Source organism: Balaenoptera borealis (genome assembly GCF_965194805.1).
Source record: "Balaenoptera borealis genome assembly, chromosome: 19".
Taxonomy (NCBI): domain Eukaryota; kingdom Metazoa; phylum Chordata; class Mammalia; order Artiodactyla; family Balaenopteridae; genus Balaenoptera; species Balaenoptera borealis.
The window spans coordinates 59977800-59997976 of NC_138878.1; the positions used below are offsets into that span (position 1 = coordinate 59977800).

At 48.5% G+C, this 20177-nt stretch overlaps 1 protein-coding gene across 5 annotated transcripts in view; it reads left to right on the forward strand.

The window, feature by feature from the left end:
- The first annotated feature begins 12156 nt into the window (after window positions 1–12156).
- The window catches only part of HIF3A (hypoxia inducible factor 3 subunit alpha), a 32348-nt gene continuing 24327 nt past the window's right edge, over window positions 12157–20177 (forward strand). For 3 of the 5 annotated variants that reach the window (XM_082370153.1, XM_082370156.1, XM_082370152.1), the window contains exons 1-2: window positions 15514–17675; window positions 18785–18930. In XM_082370153.1, the coding sequence (XP_082226279.1) occupies window positions 17402–17675; window positions 18785–18930 (420 nt within the window). In that variant the 5' untranslated portion in view covers window positions 15514–17401. Of the gene's footprint in view, window positions 12202–15513; window positions 17676–18784; window positions 18931–20177 lie in introns of those variants that run through there. The other 2 variants (XM_082370155.1, XM_082370154.1) reach the window with 1 other exon arrangement.

A 20177-nucleotide genomic window follows, 5' to 3' on the forward strand; every position in this document is an offset into this window, starting at 1 on the left:
CAACACAACCTCTTGAATATCGAGCCCTCCCATATGCTAAATGAGCTCAGGTGGGTGAATGAATCACTCTCTCTCCAAATTGCACAAGGGCAGAGGAATGAAGGTTAACATCTATACTGACAGTCTCTATGCCTTTGGGGGTATTAAAGGACTTTGGTATGTTATGGAAACAGACAGGATTTATGACAGCACCTGGTACCCCCTCTATCTGCTAGATTGGATACTACCGAATTCATGAATATTTGAATAAAGCCAATAAGGTCTTTAAAATGTACTCAGTTGTATTTTGTTTTTTAACACTTCTTCCCTCCAGGGACAGGAAAGGAAAATACAAGCCCTCTTTCTGTTACAGGATCAGGGAACCAGGTCACTATTATGAAAATTGGTCCCCCCCCCCCATAAAAAAAGAAGAAGAAGAAGAATCAAACATTTATCTTGCCTTTCACATAAGATCTGGACCTCAGGGCGTATAGTTAATTGAGAAAGAATTTTTTCTTTATAGAAGTAATCCAAATTAAAAAGGTAGGAAAAAAGGGCAGAATTACATTATTACCATTTTGTGACTCAAATGAATGAATGTGTCTAAGCAGTAACCATCAATGAATGGCTGCCAACAGGGTAACTTGGGAGAGAACTGGATGTTATGTGCTCCTGGTGGAAGCACAGAACACACACACACACACACACACACACACACACACACACACACACACACATCCCAAAATTATACACAAGGATCCTATTCACGCTGGCTATTTTGTCTTCCAAAAATGTCCCATTGATTTTTGAGAACATCTCTATTCTTTACATTAACAAGATATGCCAGACTCACTTGGTACTTTACTTACCTAGACCTGGAATCAGCCATTTCTCCAAGGAGCCTGGGATCCTCATGTGAGGGATGGTTTTTTGAAACCAGTAGAGATCTCCAGTTCTCATCCACTGCCCCAGCATTCTTTCCTCAACCATCCATATTTCTGACTTTATTCTTTCACAGAGAAAACCACAGTACTTCATAACACATCAATTGACCTCATAATGTTTTCAGTTCTACACATAAAATATGAAGATACTTACTTTGGATAGAATCTGATTCGTAAATCTTTCTCATATATACCTTCTTAAGGCATTACTTATCAACCTGTTTAAGCTTATTTGTCTATATTTTTTTCTAATAATGTTGTGGCTTTTCTTTGTTATATACCATTCTTTCCCCTATCACTTTATGATTTTATGAGGGCTGTGAAGTTGGCATCTAACTAATTTTTTTCAAATTAGTAGGCGTGTCAGATGCTATTTTAAAATACTCCATTTATCTCCATTGATTTGAATTTTATCTTCACCACATAATAAATGCACAATATAAATTAACCAGCTTTTTACTTGGCTTCAGCTCACCTCATATGCATCTGTTTACCTGTGAAATCATCACCCTGCTTTTAATTAACATAGATTTACACCATGCTTTGATTTGATATTAGCATTGCAAGTCATTCTTGCCTATTTTCCCAATCCTACTTTCTCTGCCTATCTTTGAGAATATTTTTTTTCCCCAAAAATTCACAGTTTGATTTTCAAATTGTATGAAAAACTGGTTAGAATGGCACTAGATATGTTTTTATATGTTGCAGCATTTTATTTTTTTATTTTTATGTTAACAATGAAGTGATATTTTATTTTTTTATTTTTATTTTTTTAACATCTTTATTGGAGTATAATTACTTTACAATATTCTCTTAGCTTCTGCTGTATAACAAAGTGAATCAGCTATATGTATACATATATCCCCATATCCTCTCCCTCTCACCCTCCCTATCTCACCCCTCTAGGTGGTCACAAAGCACCAAGCTGATCTCCCTGTGCTATGCAGTTGCTTCCCACTAGCTATCTATTTTACATTTGGTAGTGTATATATGTCCATGCTACTCTCTCACTTCGTCCCAGCTTACCCTTCCCCCTTCCTGTGTCCTCAAGTCCATTCTCTATGTCTAGTGCAGCATTTTAAAAAGAAATTCTTCCCATCCAGGAGTATGATCTATTTTACAATATTTCGTAAGTATCTTCCTCAGGGGAGTATTATGTGGTGTTGTCTATGGAAGATAAAGTAACAATTGTCTGTCTTTACTTCTGGATTTACACAGAGGACTTTTTAAGAAAGAACTTAATTTGCATAGACATTCCACACCAATGTATGAAAGTAATATCATTTTTTAATCTTTGTATTTTTTTAATTTAAATTTTATTTTATACTGGAGTATAGCTGATTTAGAATATTGTGTTTGTTTCAGGTGTACGGCAAAGTAATTCAGTTATACATATACTTATATCCATTCTTTTTCAGATTCTTTTCTTTCTTTTTTTAAAAAAATTTATTTATTTAATTGGTTGCACTGGATCTTAGTTGCGGTGGGCTCCTTAGTTGCAGCTCCAGGGCTCCTTAGTTGTGGCAGGTGAGCTCCTTAGTTGTGGCATGCGAACTCTTAATTGCGGCATGTGTGTGGGATCTAGTTCCCTGACCAGGGATGGAACCTGGGCCCCCTGTACTGGGAGTGTGGAGTCTTATCTTCTTATCTGGGAAGTCCCCAGATTCTTTTCCCATATAGGTTATTACAGAATATTGAGGGACTTCCCTGGTCCAGTGGTTAAGACCTTGTCTTCCAGTGCAGAGGGTGAAGGTTCGATCCCTGGTTGAGGAGCTGAGATCCCACATGCCTCGAGGCCAGAAAACCAAAACATAAAATAGAAACAAATATAAAACAGTAACAAATTCAATAAAGACTTTAAAAATGGTCCACATCAAAAAAAATCTTTTAAAAAAAGGAATATTGAGTAGAGTTCCCTATAGTATACAGTAGGTCCTTGTTGGTTATTTATTTTATATTTAGTAGTGTGCATATGTTAATACCAAACTCCTAATTTATCCCTCCTCCCCACCTTTCCCCAGTAATATCACTTTGAAGTCAAGTGAGAGGTATTAATAGGCTCAAATTATTAAAAGTGATTAAAGTTAATTTCATGGATAATGAGACAAATCATAATCACATGTTACCAGAAAGGATGCAATAAGAAGACTGAATCCCTTCTGCGGCATTCCTACCAGAGGTGTATATCCTGTAGTGAATGATGAGAAAACATCAGACAAACCCAAATCGAGGGATGTTCTACAAAATAACTGGCCTGGGACTTCCTTGGTGATCCAGTGGTTAGGACTCCGTGCATCCACTTCAGGGGACGTGGGATCGATTCCTGGTCAGGGAACTAAGATCCCACATCCTGCGCAGTGCAGCCAAAAAATAAAATAATAATAGTAAAATAAATAATAATTGGCCTGCAAGCTTCAAAAGGGTGAAGCTCATGAAAGTCAAATAAGACATGACAATTAAATGTAGTGGGTGGTTCTGACTTGGGCCCTGTTGTTATAAAGGGGGACAATTTGTAAAACCTGAATGCAGTCTGAGGCTTAAAAGGTAGTGATGTATCATGTGAATTTCCTGATATTGAAGGTAGTTATGTAGGAAAAGCGGCCCTTGTTTGCAATAATTACACACGAAATATTCAAAGGTGAGGTGAGGCATTATGTCGGCCACTTACTCTCACGGGCTCTGGAAACCAAAGCGAGGTAATAATATTTATCTTATAGGATAGATGTGAGGATTAAATGATATGATGTGAAATCTTGTAACATTCCTTGGCACATAATATTTCAAGAAATTGAAGGTGTTCTTATTATGTAAAATCAAGACACTAAAAATATGTAATCAATGTGGTCTTTACCTGTAGCTATTTCTTCACAAACACACACGCACACACTTTTTAGGTATGTATGTTTGAGTGTGTATATCATCACATCCACCAGGGGGCGCGTCAGGCTTAGGTTACGGCTTCATTGTTTTTCAGTTTAGGTAGACCACTTGTTCTCATATGCTTTGGTCTCAGAACGTCATTATACTCTTAAAAAATGTTGAGGACCCCCCAGAGAGTCTTTGCTTGTGTGGGTAATACACAATATGGTGTACTGTTCAACCAGTCTTCTGAAAAAAATCCATGATATAATGTTTCTATGGTGTAAATACTTCACCATGGCCCATTTCATGCTATCAAAGTTTTAACAACTGGTACACATGATCCTAAATTTAACAATTCACTCTCCCAAGCCAGTAAGGGCTGGCACCAGCACACCACAGGGTAGTTATTCATATTTACCTTATATAAATTTAAACTGATAATTTTTAAAGATTTATTTATTCATTGAAAAGTAGCAATGATAAATCCATTACATGTTAATATCAGAGCAATGATATCATCAGACATCACATAGCTTCTGGAAAACTTTACCTTATAGTAGGAAGAAGAAGAAAGCCAATAACATCTTAGTAGTCTTATGAGAATAGTTTTGACCTTGTGGAGCTCATAAAAGGATCTCAGAGACTCCTAGGGGTCTGCAGACCATACTTGGGAATCACTGGCTTAGTAATATGATATAATAATCTTAAATCTATTCAATCCAGTACCCCCTTTAAAAATAATAGATTTTTATAGTATTCCTTTTATTACCAGGAAACAAGTTTCATGTACAGCATAACTTATTTGTACATATAATTTCTAACTTAAAATTATTGCAATACGTTATCTGTAGTTTAGAAAAGAAACAAAAGAAAAATACATTCTACAATCCTTTACTAGACATGTGTGTTTAGGAATGAAGCATGTGTTTGGTTTTTAGAAAGGTGGCTTGTGTATATGGCATATATGAGGTCAGCCCAGCTAGGTTCAGGGTGGCTCCTGGAATCAAACAGATCAATATTTCCACAGTGAAATGTGGGCTGTTTATCCCACCACAGTGGGATAAATATAGATTACCAAAATGGCCCGGGTCGGGTCAGGTTTTGCTGTCAAGTACACTAGACAACAAATCTCTCCTTTTCAGAGCTATTTGGATCTTGGAATTGTGGATGACTGATGGTGAGCCTGTAATCTATGATTAAATAAGAAGTGTTCCATTAGGTCAATGTTCTCAGACATTACAGGGCCCGATGTTCCTGCTTTTGATGAATTATAAGTTTAGATTTAAGGTGAAGAATACAAGATTCAGTCAAATTTTTATCTTTATATTTGACATTTTGAAATAAGGGCTAAATAAAAAACAGTCATATGTCTATTAAGAGAGAAACCAAAACAGAGTGACCAGCTAGATTGTCTGGGATTCAAATACCCTAAAGACAGAGAATGTCAGTGATATGATTCTCTGACATGGTGAGCACTCCTAATACCAACTTTTGCCCCAAACAGGGTATGATCTTCCCTTGATTCACATGTAGTTGCTTTCCTGGAAAATTCAGAGTATATTAAAATAGTGTAAAGTTTTTGCTGTTTATATGTAAAAAGGGAGCCGCTGTAGCCTAAGATGATCCTTAACAGATTCTTCCTGCACCTACGAACTCGGGCAGGAACCCAGGAAACCCCTCCTGGTCCGGGCTGCACAGTGCATTGCAAGAATCTGGGTTCCCTGGCCCTGGCCACCAAATACCAGAAGCCCTACAGATTGACATACATCTCCCGGGACTGCCCCAGCTACTGAGGCTTGCTCACTGAACCCTGAAGGAGGGATGTGCCAGTGAGGTGGGGGACTCAGGGCGCTGGGAGGGACCTCCTGGCCTCCCAGAGTCGAGAGAGAGATTCTCCTGCAGGGGGCGCCAAAGCGCTGAGCACGCGAGCAGGGGACTCCGGCCACAGTGCAGATGCGGGGCAGTTACCTGCATCTACACCAACATACACATCAGCGTCTGCATAGGGAACCATGACATGCAAGATTTTACATGTGTGTGATTATAGTCGTGCGTGTGTTTCACATGTTTTATTGATGACAGGTGCCCTTATTTACAGAACCCAGATATACGTCACTATCTGTGTGTGCAACAAGCATCCACATGCTAACATCGACAAGCAGGCTCACATCAAGGCATGCCTAAGGCCAAGACATATATCTTTTTTTTTTTTTTATAAATTTATTTATTTTTGGCTGCGTTGGGTCTTCGTTGCTGCGCGAGGGCTTTCTCTAGTTGCGGCGAGGGGGGCTACTCTTCGCTGCGGTGGGCGAGCTTCTCATTGCGGTGGCTCCTCTTGTTGCAGAGCACGGGCTCTAGGTGCACAGGCTTCAGTAGCTGTGGCTCATGGGCTCTAGGGCGCAGGCTCAGTAGTTGTGATGCAGCGGCTTAGTTGCTCCGCGGCATGTGGGATCTTCCCAGGGCTCGAACCTGTGTCCCCTGCATTGGCAGGCGGATTCTTAACCACTGCACCACCAGGGAAGTCCCAAGACATATATCTTGACCATGGTATGTACTGACACGTCTACTTGTCAGAATCCACGTGTTGCTACTGACTTGTGTGTTAATGGCAGCCTGTTACATGACACCTATGTGTGTGACATCAAAATGCACATGGACATGTATGCCTGTGGACATGTGGGTAGTGACTGTGCCTGTCTGAGCCTTGTCTGTCCACCCTCCAGGATGGAGCCCCTTGGCTGGCAGGGGAGTGGAGATTTGGAAACAATAATACAATCTACCACAGGGTATATTATTTTTTTATTAAATGCATTTTTCAGAAATGACTCTCGGGCTTCCCTGGTGGCACAGTGGTTAAGAATCCACCTGCCAATGCAGAGGACATGGGTTCAAGCCCTGGTCCGGGAAGATCCCACATGCTGCAGAGCAACTAAGCCCGTGCGCCACAACTACTGAGCCTGCTGCGCTCTAGGGCCCGCGAGCCACAACTACTGAGCCTGCATGCCACAACTACTGAAGCCCACGCACCTAGAGCCCGTACTCCGCAACAAGAGAAGCCACCGCAATGAGAAGCCCGTGCACCGCAACAAAGAGTAGCCCCCGCTCGCCACAACTAGAGAAAGCCCGCGCGCAGCAACAGAGACCCAACTCAACCAATAAATAAATAATAAAACTTTAAAAAAAAAGAAAAAAGAAATGACTCTCTGAGTCACAGAGAAGTTAAATAACATGGTCAAGGTCACACAGCTGGCAAGTGATGGAGCCAAAATCCTGTCTCTAGAACCATATACTGAAACCACTAAATAAACTATAGGAAAATAATGGAGCCCACTTAATGGGGCTGTCGTGATGTGCCAGTCAAAGCAGAACAGCACTGGGCACAGAACCCTCGCCCTACTTACATCCAACATCTGATTCCAGGTTGGCCTTGGCTTGAGTTTGGAGGGATTTTCTGCCCCTGGCAGTGTTCCAGGAATGCCAGCTGACCTTTATAAACCCATACTATGAGGAGTCAGAGCCAGGGGAAGGGAGAGCAGAGAGAAAATCAGATCACAAGAGGCAGCCGTAGAGAGGTTAGGAGCAATTCCCCCCAGTCTTGGGCAGTAGGGAGAGTGAGTCTTACAGAAGTGAACATCAGCAAGTGAAATATCTCAGCAGATGTACAGAAAACAGTAGCCAGAGATGCTGACTTGTTAGATTGGGTGTGTGCCTGGTTCTGGGGTTTTGTTGCTGAACCCTATTTCCCTGTCAATAAATCAAGCATTTTTTTCTCCAATATCCCAAAGCCTAAGACTCTACCTCCATGGTGCTGCTCATAGGCAGAGCTCCAAGATAATGTTCTATAAAGAATGTGGCAGATATTTCTCCAAAATGGCCACAGTAATATTTCCAGTTCCACATGCTCTTCCTGTGGAAGCTTGACCTTTCCCATCAAGAAGTAGAGTCTGGGGACTTCCCTGGCTTTCCAGTGGTTAAGACCCCATGCTTCCAATGCAGGGGGCCCGGGTTTGATCCCTGGTCAGGGAATTAGATCCTGCATGCCGCAACTAAAGATCCTGCATGCTACAATGAAGATCCCGTGTGCCACAACTAAGACCCGGTGCAACCTAATTAATTAATTAATTTTTGAAAAAATGAAGTAGAGTCTATTTCCCTCCACTGGGCAGGACTTTGTGATTGCCTTGATGAAAAGAATTGACACTGCATGACTCCCAAGGCTAGGTCATAAAGGAGACACAGCTTCTGCCTGTCTCCTCACTCACTCTCCCTCTCCCTTGGGGCTTGGCTGCCATGATGTGAGGAAGCCCAAGCAGCTACATGGAAAGGTCACGTATAGATGTTCCAGCCACAGCGCCCAGGTGAGGTCTCAGCTGACAGGCAGCATCAACCACCTGGCATGTGAGTGAGGAAGCATCAGATCATTCCTGCCGACAGTCTTTAAGCTGCCCCAGCTGATGCCAAGTGGAGCAGAGATGAGTTGTCCCCACTGAGCCCTGCCCAGATTGCAGATTCATGAGCAAAATAAATCTCGTTTGGGTGGTTTGTTTTGTAAACAAGAGAGCTTCCAGTTCTTTCCAACTTGTGGGGAAAGAGGACTTCATTCAGACCTAACTCAGATGTCACTTTCCTGCTCAAAAGCCTTCTATGTTTCTATCTCCCTCAGAGTGAAAGCCAACACATAACCTAAAAAAATTCACCCTACATGATCTTTCCACACCACTGTCCACTTCCTCCCCACATCATCTCTCTGATCTCATCTCCCAATCTTCCCATCCATCCCTGTGCTCTAGCCACACTGGTCTCCTTGCTGATCCCTGAACTTACCAGGCAAATCCCACCTCAGCACATTTACACTTTTTTTTTTTTCCACCGTAGATTAGCCTTGCCCATTCTGGAACTTCATGGAATTGAAATCACATAGTAATTCTCTTTTGTGTCTGTCTTCTTTCATTCTGCATAATGATTTTGAGAATCATCTGTGTTGTATGTGTATCAATAGTTCATTCTTTTTTCTTACTGAGTAGTATTCATTGTATGGGTGTACCACAGTTTGTTTATCCATATCAGTATATTAATATGTTGATGTATGGGTGAACCTCAATATCTTTTCAATCTGTCTCCTCTCCTTTACTTCCATTGCCCCTTCTCTGGCCCAGGCGTCTCTTCTTTACACCCAGATCTGCACCCCAGCCTCCTTCCTGTTTTCTGACCTTCAGTCTCACTCCTGTTATCCACTCTCCACATAGCAACCAGAGGAATCTTTATAAGGCACACATTGTGTTCCTGTCCTGCTCAAAACTCTGCCATGGCTCCCCAGTGCTACCAGGATATTGCCCAAACTTCTTTCATGGCTTTCAGATCTGGTTTGATCTCACCTGCATGCACCATTCCACCATCACTGCCCACCTCCTCTCTTTACACTCCACGTTGTAGCCACAGGTACCTTTCAAATATCTCAAGGTCCCAAGCTCTTTTTTTGCCTCCAAGCCATTGCATTCTCTTCCCTCTGCCCAGAATACTTTTCTCTCTCCCTTTCTCTCTCTTTTTTTATAAATTTTTATTTTATTTATTTATTTTTGGCTGTGTTGGGTCTTCGTTGTGCGGGCTTTCTCTAGTTGCCGCCAGCGGGGGCTACTCTTCCTTGCACTGCGCGGGCTTCTCATTGCGGCGGCTTCTCTTGTTGCAGAGCACGAGCTCTAGGCGTACAGGCTTCAGTAGTTGTGGCACTCAGGCTCAGTAGTTGTGGCGCACGGGCTCAGTTGTTCCACGGCATGTGGGATCTTCTCCGATGAGGGCTTAAACCTGTGTCCCCTGCATTGGCAGGCGGATTCGTAACCACTGCGCCACCAGGGAAGCCCTCTCTCCCCCTCTCTTTACCTTCTTCACTCTTATTCATCCTTCAAGTCTCTGTTCAGAGGTCTCCTCCTTAGGAAACCTTCTTGACAATCCCCCCAGGCTGGGTGAGGTGTCTCCACCAAGCTCCCATAGTTCCTGGTGGCTCGGATCACTCTGCATTTTAATAATGAAAAGCTCTCCCCTAAGCTTCAGCTCAGAAACAAAACTTGTCTCTCCAGACAAACAAGAACATATCCTTTTTTAAAAAAATTAATTAATTTATTTAGTTTTGGCTGTGTTGGGTCTTCGTTATTGTGCGCGGGCTTTCTCTAGTTGCAGCGAGCGGGGACTACTCTTCGTTGCGGTGCGCGGGCTTCTCATTGTGGTGGCTTCTCTTGTTGCAGAGCACAGGCTCTAGGTGTGCGGGCTCAGGAGTTGTGGCTCGTGGGCTGTAGAGCGCAGGCTCAGTAGTTGTGGCGCACTGGGCTTAGTTGCTCCGCGGCATGTGGGATCTTCCTGGACCAGGGCTTGTACCCGTGTCCCCTGCATTGGCAGGAGGATTCTTAACCACTGCACCACCAGGGAAGCCCCAAACAAGAACATATCCTTTTAGCAAAAATTGGAAACCGTTTCGAAAAACACATTTCCCATATCACCTTTGTTGCCAGGAACCATCAAGTGAAGTTTAACACTAACCTAGATCATAGACGCCTGGCACATCTGTGTATATAAGTTTTAGTCCTGTTTTAATGTTTGTTTAACAAATGCCAGTTTTCCTTAAATCCTCAGATTGGCTATATGCTATGACTCAGATAGCCTCTGCTTCCTCGGATAGGACCTGCTTCTCCTGCAGCCCTTCCTAATTTTGACCTCTCATTCACATGTCTCTGTACTGAGGCTCAGGAGATATTCTCTCAGTTTATCAAGATTCTTTTAGGGGTAAGCAGCTGAAATCAACTCAACTAATCTAAGCACAAAGTAAATGAATAAAACAATATTTATCAACAACAGCAACAACCAAAAAACCCATAATGGTTCTAAGATTAAAACGGACTTCAGGTATGGCTGGATCCAGGCACCTAAGTGCTAGCATTAGGACTGTCTTTCACAAACTTTCATTTCTGCTTTCCTCTGCATTGACATTCAGCATAAAGCCTCTTCTTTCATGGTAACGGAGTCCCATGAGCTCCAGGCTCACATCCCACCAGCTTGGCAACTCCAGTAGAAAGAGAACCTCTTTTGTGATAGTTGCAGCAAATGTCTCAGGGTTGGTTCTCACTGGACTAGATTAGGTCACATGCCTTCCCTGAACCAATCACTGTGATCAGGAAAACAGAATAAACTGGCTAGGTCTAGTCCCTGGAGCTGGTGAGGGGAGGGTTATGGCCAGCCCTATTCAAATTAAATAGACTGAGAGGGGAGAGAAGTGGTTCCCCAAAAGAAAACTGAGTGGGACACTAGGGTGGGCAAAAACCACAGACTTCTGCTATAGTGTCCTCTTCCCTGCCCAAAGCTGCATCCTGAACATTGGTCTGCTGTGGATTAGAACCCAACCACCACCAACACACACACACACACACACACACACACACACACACACCCTGTTCCTTATCCAATTGTAACACTTTCACCACTCCTTGGTGACCTTGCGCCTCTCCCTTCTTACTTCACTGGTAGAAAGATCATTTCTCCGCTCTTTTGAAAAGTGGGTGTGATTGAGTTTTACATATTTACTTGACATAAACTTGATCACTCACCAGTGAGAACCTGAAAAGGGAGTTAGAGAGGCAAGGAGGTGGGGCTGGGGTACAGAGGGTGCCAGACCGGAGGAGTGGGGAGCTGAGGGATTGGGCACGGGATGGAGGGGTGAAGGTGGAAGGAAGGGGCTGGGGACTGAGAGGGAACGATGGGGTACAGAGCGGGGAGGGATTGTAGGACTGGGGTGGGGTCGGGAGTTGGGGGCGGAGAGGAAAAGCGGAGGACTCAGTGGATAGGGAAAGAGAGGAGGCGGAGCTGGGCGACTCAGGAGGCAGGGCTGGGCCACTGAAGGGGGTGGGATTGGAGGTCGGAGGGGCCCACCCGGGGGTAGGAAATGGAGGAGTGAGCCGGGGGTGCGAGTTAGAGGGTGGAGGCTGGAGTGAACTAGGTGGGTTCAGAAGAGTACTGGTGTCGGAACTTGGCGGGAGATACTGGGCCAGAAGGCGCGGCCAGCCGACCTTGCTTGCACCGTGCTGGCGACACTGCTGAGAAGTCCGCGGCAAGGAGTATGGCTGGGGGGGGGGGTGTATTCCACGGCACCCGCCCCCTCTACACACACACACACACACACCTCTCTCTCTCTCTCTCTCTGCACCCCCCGCCCCCCCGGCATTCCAAGTCTTCGTCTCTTGTCCCGCCTCTTTCATGGAAGTGACAGACCGGTCAACCAACCAGAGTCGCGGGCCGGGCGCTGCGCAGCCAACCGCTCGGCGGGGGGAGGAGCTGGGGAGGGGGCTCGCAGGGCAGGGGAGGGGGCTAGGGGCCTCGAAGGGCTCCGGAGCGGCGACTGGCGAGTCATGGCGCTGGGGCTACAGCGCGTAAGGTACTGGGCTTTGGGGGCAGGAATGATAAGAATTGGGGGGGCTCCTCTTCCAGCGACCCCTGAACCGGGTGAGGAAGGCGCGGGTGCAAGCCTAGGGCCCCTCGGACTCGCAGTTGGAGACACATCCCCGCCGCACCCTCCACCCTAGGGGACTGCAGGGGTGGGGGCATTTCCCCAAGTCCAGGCTGCCACGCCCCTCTAGCCAGGAGCGACATCGGGGTCGTGATCCCAGATTTCCTGCTGTTCCGGGTTCGCTTCCCCTCCTGACTGGGGGTGAAACTCGGGGTCCCCACGGAATTGCGGGTGGTTGCGTTTGAGCAGTTCCCAGGCTTCTGCGGGAGACATTCTCCCTCCACATACTGACCCTTCTGGCCTCCGAGCCCCCAGAATTGAGGTTGTTCTTTGACACCAGACCCCTAGGGTCCTAGGGGATCTGGGGTACCCCCACATTGAGACTTCCCAGATATAGGGAGTCCCTTGGAATGGGGAGTCAGCTTCTGAGTTCAAGAGAAGAGAGATCCTCTTTAACTGGACCCTCCCTGACAGTCTCCCAAACCTTGAGTTGCCTAGAAATAGGCAGAGATGGTCACCTTTCAGAAACCACCCTGGGACCCTTCCCAGGGGCCTTCTGGAAGGTAGGGTCACCCCCTTTAAGAACAAGAAAACAGCCTGACCCACTTCCCAAAGTCTAGCCTCTTATCTGACTCCTCCACTCCCACCCACTCCCTGTGACAGTGGGAAGGGGCACCCAAGCCTTATTTGGGGAAGACTCCAGAGAGGGTGCTGTGCCTGGTTCAGTGCAAGCTGTGGGAAGCGCCCCCTGTCGCAGTGCCCAGCTGGGGTCATCCTGGACAGGTGGTGGGTTTCTGTGTTCCCTTCCCAGCAGGTGCAGATCTGCTGGGGCAGCACAGGGAACTCGTGCTCTGGGTCCACTGCCAGGGGGTCGTATCTGCCCATGTTTTCATGGGACCCCGGAAAATATCCCACGCCCTTGGTTTCTCCTGTCCAATCTGAGGCGTCCAGGAAGCCTCACCCCCTTCCCTCCTCCCTGGCTTCGCAGGTCTGATTGGATCCTTCCACACCCCCATGTTTTCACCCCCCCCACTTATACACCCCCCCAATTCTATTCTAGTCTCTGGCTCTGGGCCTGCCAGGGAACTCTATCCCACCCCTTCTAGGCCAGCCCTGGCCTAGCCCCTCCCAGCACCCCTTCCTGGCTAGGTGGGGGCCCCTCTTGGCTGAGCTGGGGCGCTCCCCCCTCCCCATCCAAGGCCAGCCCTCTCCTGTGGTGTCATCCGAGCCCACGCACCACCCACTCATAACTCGCACCCAGATCCTGGCCACGCTCCATCCCCTCCTGCACCCCTAGGATGGCGCTAGGGCCAAAGAGGGTCAGGGTGATGATGAGTGGGCCCCCCATACTCCCTTACCCCCTTCCCTTCTTCCATCCTTGCCATCCCACCCCAGGCAAGGATGATTCTTGGGAAGTCCCTGATGGGCACTCGGCCCAGGGTGCCCCTCCGGTCAGAGGGTTCCCAGAGAACATAGGGCTTTGGGTACAGGCACCCCACTGGATTATCATGTCCTTAGGAATGAGCAGAGTCAGGGGTAGAGAGACTCCCACCGACCCCCACCCCAAGTCCCTTCTCAAACCCAAACCCTCTTAGGCCACCTTGGGGCAATGCCAAGAGGAGTCCCTGCATGGATTCAACCTAAGCCCCTGCCCAAATCCTCTACACTTTTTGCAAGACCCCCAGTACCCAGCTGAATATCAGGAGAGAGAGGCCCAGGAGCAGCCTGAATGTGGGGAAGGGTGTCCCCACTTCTCCATGCCTTTGCTCTCGGGTGGCAAGTTCTTCAGGGCAGGGAAGAGGTGGGCTTCTCCCTCTCCTGGTTGGGGGGGGCACCAAGTCCTAGTCCCCGTTCCCAGGCCTTACCCTGGGGCCTCCCAGCCTGGCTCCACCCCCGTTCTCTACTGGAACACAGAGGAAGGGTGGCAGGGTTCCAGCTGCACGTCCCAACCTGGGCACAGTGCCAAGGGGACGGACCAGGGCTGGGCATGGGGCCAGCTGGGGAGACTGGCCAGCTGGGGAAATCCGGAGGCAGCAGTGGTGGGACAAGGGGAAGGGACTGGGGCCAATGGACAGAAGAGGGGCAGGACAGGGGTCCGTTGGGTGGCACGCCCACCAAGGCATGGCATTTAAGAGCACAGGCCCCCAAATCAGTGTTCAAATTGCAGCTCACCCGCTTCCTGGCTGTGTGGCTTTGTGCCAGCAACTGCTCTCTGAGCCTTAGTTTTGTAGCCTGGAAAATGAGGGTTATCCCTCCCCTCCCCTGCACCCGCTCAAGATGAGAAGTGGTGAGGGGACAGATCTTCGGGGCAGGATACCTGATAGGTGAGCAATAAACTGTGTTCAAGTCAGACAGGGTTCTGGGTAGAAGCAGATACGTGGTCAGACTAACAGAAGCGCTGAGCATGGTTGCGCATTGGTGGAGGGCCCTGGGATTACCAGCTTGGTTACTTGGGTGGGTGATGCAATTGCTCAGAGCCTTGGTTTCTGACTCTGTAAAAGGGAGATCACTTTTCCAGGTTCTTAGGGTTTGTTGAAAGGATTTAATGGGGTCTCTAGGCTCATGAGTGTTTGACCCACCAAAGCTATCATTATTATTAGTATCACTATGATTTAGTCTTCTTCCCAAGGTGTTGTGTAAGTCACGTGTGTACTTGCACACATACACACACCGCACCATGGCGTTACCACTGAAGCCTGAGGGTTTCTCCAGTGCCTACGACGCTCCTAAGCCTTCCATCCCTGATGTGGACAAAGGGGGAATAATAAAAGTTGAACCTTTATATAGTGCCGACCAATTGCCAGGCCCGGTTCTAAGCCCTTGACATATATTAACTCATTTAATCTTCACAACAGCCCCATGAGTTTGTGTTGTTCTTAGGCTCAGTGAGGCTGTGCAACTTGTCCAGAGTCACACAGCTAATAAGTAATGGAGTTGAGATTGGAACCCTGCACCAGAGGAACTAGCCTGACTCTGTTTAAAGGGAAAGGCCAGAGACCAGGCATCTGTGGAGCAAGTGAGAGGCCATACTTCCTGTCAGAACATCCGGAGAACAGGCTGGGAGCTAGAAGGAGGGTCCCGCTGTAGCCACCAGCTAGCTTCTTCTATGGAGGGAGGAGTCATTTGGCCACAGAGAGGATTATAGAGCCCAGCTGCCCGGGAGGTGGGGGGCCAACCCCACCCTCCAGCCCCGTTCCTGTCCCTGCTCCCTGTTCCCTCTGTCTGGGCCCCCAGCTCAGTGAGGCCCGCCCACCCCCACCCTCTGGGCAGGAAGACAAACAGGGCTGGAACAGAACGGGACAGGAGGACGGAATGTCCCCTGGGCAGAGCAGGACTGGAGGCCCCTGCCCCCCATCAGCCAGGAGGGAGGGGATGAGGGCAACTGCTGGCTCCCTCCACCCAGCTGCCCCCTTCTGTGCCTCCCACCCACTTGCACTGAGGAGTTCTTTCCCATCTGGAGAGTCAGGAGAGTCCGCTCCCCTCCCTCCATCATGCCTGTGGGTGGGGCTGCAGGTCTCCTGCTTGGGGGTGAGGTTGATGCCCCAGAAGTGGCCTCTGGCTTTTAGGAAGGGGCAGCTTCCCCTCCTAGAGTTTTGCGTCCGTGGAGGTTGGCGGGGACGTCACAAGAAAGGAATTAGAAGAATAAAGGCTTTGGAACTTCACTGCCTGACTTCACATCCCAGCTCCACCACTTAATGGCTTTGTGACTTTTGGGGCAAAGGACTTCACTTTTCAGAGCCTCAGTTTCCCCTTTGTGAAATGGAGGTTTAAAGTGCTCTCTGCCTAGGGCTTTCTTAGGATTGAATGAGTACACATAGGCTGAGTCCTTACTTAGTGCAATGCCAGACCCATAAATGCTTAGCAACTTATAGCTGTTTATTAATGGTTTTATCAATAGTATCAATATAGATAAGATTACATATACTATACTATATGTAACATACTCTATAATTTTTTTCCCCAAAACTATAATTTGGATTCAGACAGACCTGAAGTTTGACTTTTTAAATTTTTTTTTTTTAGTTTATTTTTATTTATTTATTTTTGGCTGCATTGGGTCTTCGTGGCTGTGCGCGGGCTTTCCCTAGTTGTGGCGAGCGGGGGCTGCTCAGCAGTTGTGGCACAGGACCTCAGCCGCTCCACAGCATGTGGGATCCTCCCAGGCCAGGGCTCGAACCCGTGTCCCCAGCACTGGCAGGCAGATTCCTAACCACTGCGCCACCAGGGAAGTCCCTGGAGTTTGACTTTTAAGACAGTGGCAGAAACAGGGAGAAGTACTAAAATCTGGAGATAAACCCAGGGCCATACAACAGAGGAAACTGAAGAGTTCAGGAAGACCAGCGTTCAAACCCTGGCTTCACTCCTTGTGGGCAAGCACTGCACCTCTCTGTGCCTGGGCTTCATCTGTTCAATGGGGAAAATGTTACTACCTTCCTTCTAGGGATGTCTGAGCTAAACGGGTTAATGTAAGTTACACACTTGGCACAGGGTCTGACCTAATAGTAAAAGCTGGATAAGTGGCAGATATTTCTGAAAAAAAATGACACTCATCCTTCTCCTCCCAACCCCACATGCAGAATTCAGGCATTTGAAGTGGATTAAAGGGCAGGGATGAGTGGTTAGCCATTGGCCCTGGGGTTGGTTTGCTGTGTCACCCTGGCAGGGCCCCTGTTGGTGGGTCGTTGGACTTTGAGATCTGTACTCCAAGATTCTGAGGACTCAGCTCAGCTGAGGAGGGGAAAGGGCAGAAGAGGGGGTTCTGGGAGGCTGTAGGGCAGGGGGCCTGGGGGGCTGCAGGCATCTTCTTGCGCCCTCCCTTCCCTGGCCCCTGGCCAGCTCTGCCAGCCCCCTCCCAGCCGGAGGCCTCCCTGTTCCCCAGGCTTCCCAAGCCCGGAGAATAAACAGCAGATAAGTCAGGGAGGGGACAGAGCGGCCCTGGGCACGCCTCGGAGAGGAGTGAAGTACCGGAGGGCGGCATGGGCTGGCGCGGGGACAGATAAAACCTGAGGCAAGGAGCGACTCCGCAGTATAATCCACCCAGGCCCAGAGAGCTCCGGCAACTCGCCAGGGCCACACTGCGAGGCCAGCACAGTCGCGGCTCTGCCCTCCCTCTCTGAACCCGAGCCCCATGTGGCAGCAACCCACGTGCTTGTCCCATTCAACTCTTTCCCTTCCCGGGGCGCCGCCAGTGAACGCTGCCCATGCCCGCAGGTCGAGCACGGAGCTGCGCAAGGAGAAGTCCCGGGATGCGGCCCGCAGCCGGCGCAGCCAGGAGACCGAGGTGCTGTACCAGCTGGCGCACACGCTGCCCTTCGCGCGCGGGGTGAGCGCCCACCTGGACAAGGCCTCCATCATGCGCCTCACCATCAGCTACCTGCGCATGCACCAACTCTGCGCCGCAGGTGAGGCCCGCCCCCGGGAATTCCCACCTCAGCAAGACCCCGCCCTCGGAAAGGTACCTCCCAGGGAGGCCCCTCCTCCGGGAAGCCTCATCTCCACAAGGCCCCGCCCCCCGATGTCTTCCCGGCGAAGCCCCACCCCTCTGGAATCCACTTAGTGGGAGAGGCCCCGCCCCTTTCAAGTTCTGGGCCAATCGGAACCCAGTTTCTTAGGAATCCCCGCCCCCTTAGAAGTCTATCATTTGTGAGGCCCCGCCCGTTGGAATGCGCCCTTAGGAAGCTCCCTCTCCTTAGAGTTAGAACCCTAGGGAATAGGAGGCCGGCTAACTCCCTAAGGCATCTGGACCCTTAGGATTTGGTCTCCTGGGAGATCTTCTGGGCTAGGCTTCCTTCCCTTATAATCAATATACCCAGGAGGCTTCACTGCCCAATATTTAACTACTTGAGAGAGTCCCGCTTCCCCTCCTCAGGTCCCTAGTTCTATTGCTTGTCCCCTTAGTAGCCATCCCCTTGAATTCCCTCCCTGTTAGAATTCTCTGTAGGACGCCTTCACACACACACACACACACACACACACACACACACACACCCTTGGAATCCCAGGACCCTGAAAAGCTTTTATTATGGGGAAAGTGGACTCATCCTCTGGCAGGCTCTGCCCATTAGATTAGAATTCTGCCTCCTTAGAATTCTGTTGCTTGGGAGTCCCTGCTTCTTTAGAATCCCGCCGATCTGGAAGGTCCTGCCCCAAGAATTCTGAACCCCTGGGAAGGTTGGCCCCCTTGGAATTCTGACTCCTCCTAGGCCCCGGCTTCTTAGAATTTTGACCCCTGGAAATTTCATCCCCTTAAGATTCTGCCCTCCTTAGAGTTCTATTCCCTTAGGAAACCCCTATCTCCTTAGAATTCTGTACCCCTGGGAGGCTCTGCTCCCTTAGAATTCCAGTCCTTGGTGGTCCTGCCCTCTTCCTTGGACTCCAAGCCACTGGGATGTGCCCCACTCACCTGGAGGTACCTATAAGTTCCTCTGAGTGAAGGAAAGCAGAGGGAGGCTAGCCAGGGTGGGCTTACCGCTGACTAGAGATGCCCCATCCATCCTGGTCCGGACACCAGGGGAGTGGAACCAGGTGGGAGCAGGGGGCGAGCCACTGGATGCCTGCTACCTGAAGGCCCTGGAGGGCTTCGTTATGGTGCTCACCGCCGAGGGAGACATGGCTTACTTGTCAGAGAATGTCAGCAAACACCTGGGCCTCAGTCAGGTAAGAGGAGCTGCCTGCTTTGGGCAGGTGATGCTGGGATACAGAGGTGACCAGAACCACCTTAGCCCTATTTTTACAAGGCCCACAGTGCAGAGGGGAGACAAATATGTCACCAGACAGGAAGATTCAGAATGGTCAGGGCTGGGGTGCGGCAGCCTAGGGGGCTGTACAAGCCGGGGGTGGAGGTGGTACCTGACCCAGCCTGGGTGGGAATTGAGGGCTTCCTGGAGGAGAAGACATCTGAGCTAAAACCTGAAGGGCTTAGCCAGTCAAAGGGTATGGCGAATGGTTGGGACCAGAGAAGACTGGCAATGTACATGGCCAAGGGAACAGAATATGCAAAGACACAGATGTGAGATAAAACAGAGCATTTGGGGAAAATAAAGACGTTGATCCAAGCTAGGTGCAGAGTGCAGTGGGAGAAAGTGAGAGAGAAAAGGCTAGAGAGGACATAATTTAGGACCAAAAGAGAAGGTTTATCTCTAGGGCACTGGGGAGCCATGGAAAGATTTTAAGCAGGGGAGAGGTTGTGTCAGAAAGGTGGAATCAGAATTTTATTTTATTTAGAAAGATCCCTCTAGGTACTTCACAGAGATAGAATTAGAGGGAGCAAGACTAGCAACTGGAAAATCCATAAGGAAGTGGATGCAGGGCCCCAAGTGGGAGAAAAGAAGTAGAATTAGGGACCTGGGGATGGGAAGACAAACAAGAGACACTTAGAGAGTAGAACTAATTTCAGCTGATCCTTACAGCAATACCATTCTTCTTCTTAGCTCACATAAATGGGCTCCACAGTTGGCATCCATTCCTTTCCCCTGCCTTGTTATCCCACTCTTGGTACCAATTTCTCCGTTAGTTTGAGCTCTTGGGCTCAGACAGGTGAATGTCTCAAGATCCCAAAGCTAGGAAGTGGCAGAGTTCAGATTCAAATCCAACTACAAGGTCTCACTCCTCCCCGATTCAGCATGAGCTCTGGACTGTGAGCTCTGTGGGTCCCCTTTCATCTGTGTCACCTCCTCCCAGCACCAGGCTCATTTCCTGAATTGAAATAAGGAGTTGGGTCTTTGGCTTGCACAACAAATGGAATTGGAATAGGGTCTCACCTCAGGGCCTTTGCACTTGCTGTTCCCTCTTTCCAGAACACTCTACTCCAGAGAGCCACCTCACTGGCTTTGTTCAGCAATTTGTGTAAATGTCACTTCTTCAAGAAACTGTCCCTGACTACTGCCTCTAAGATAGCATCCCAT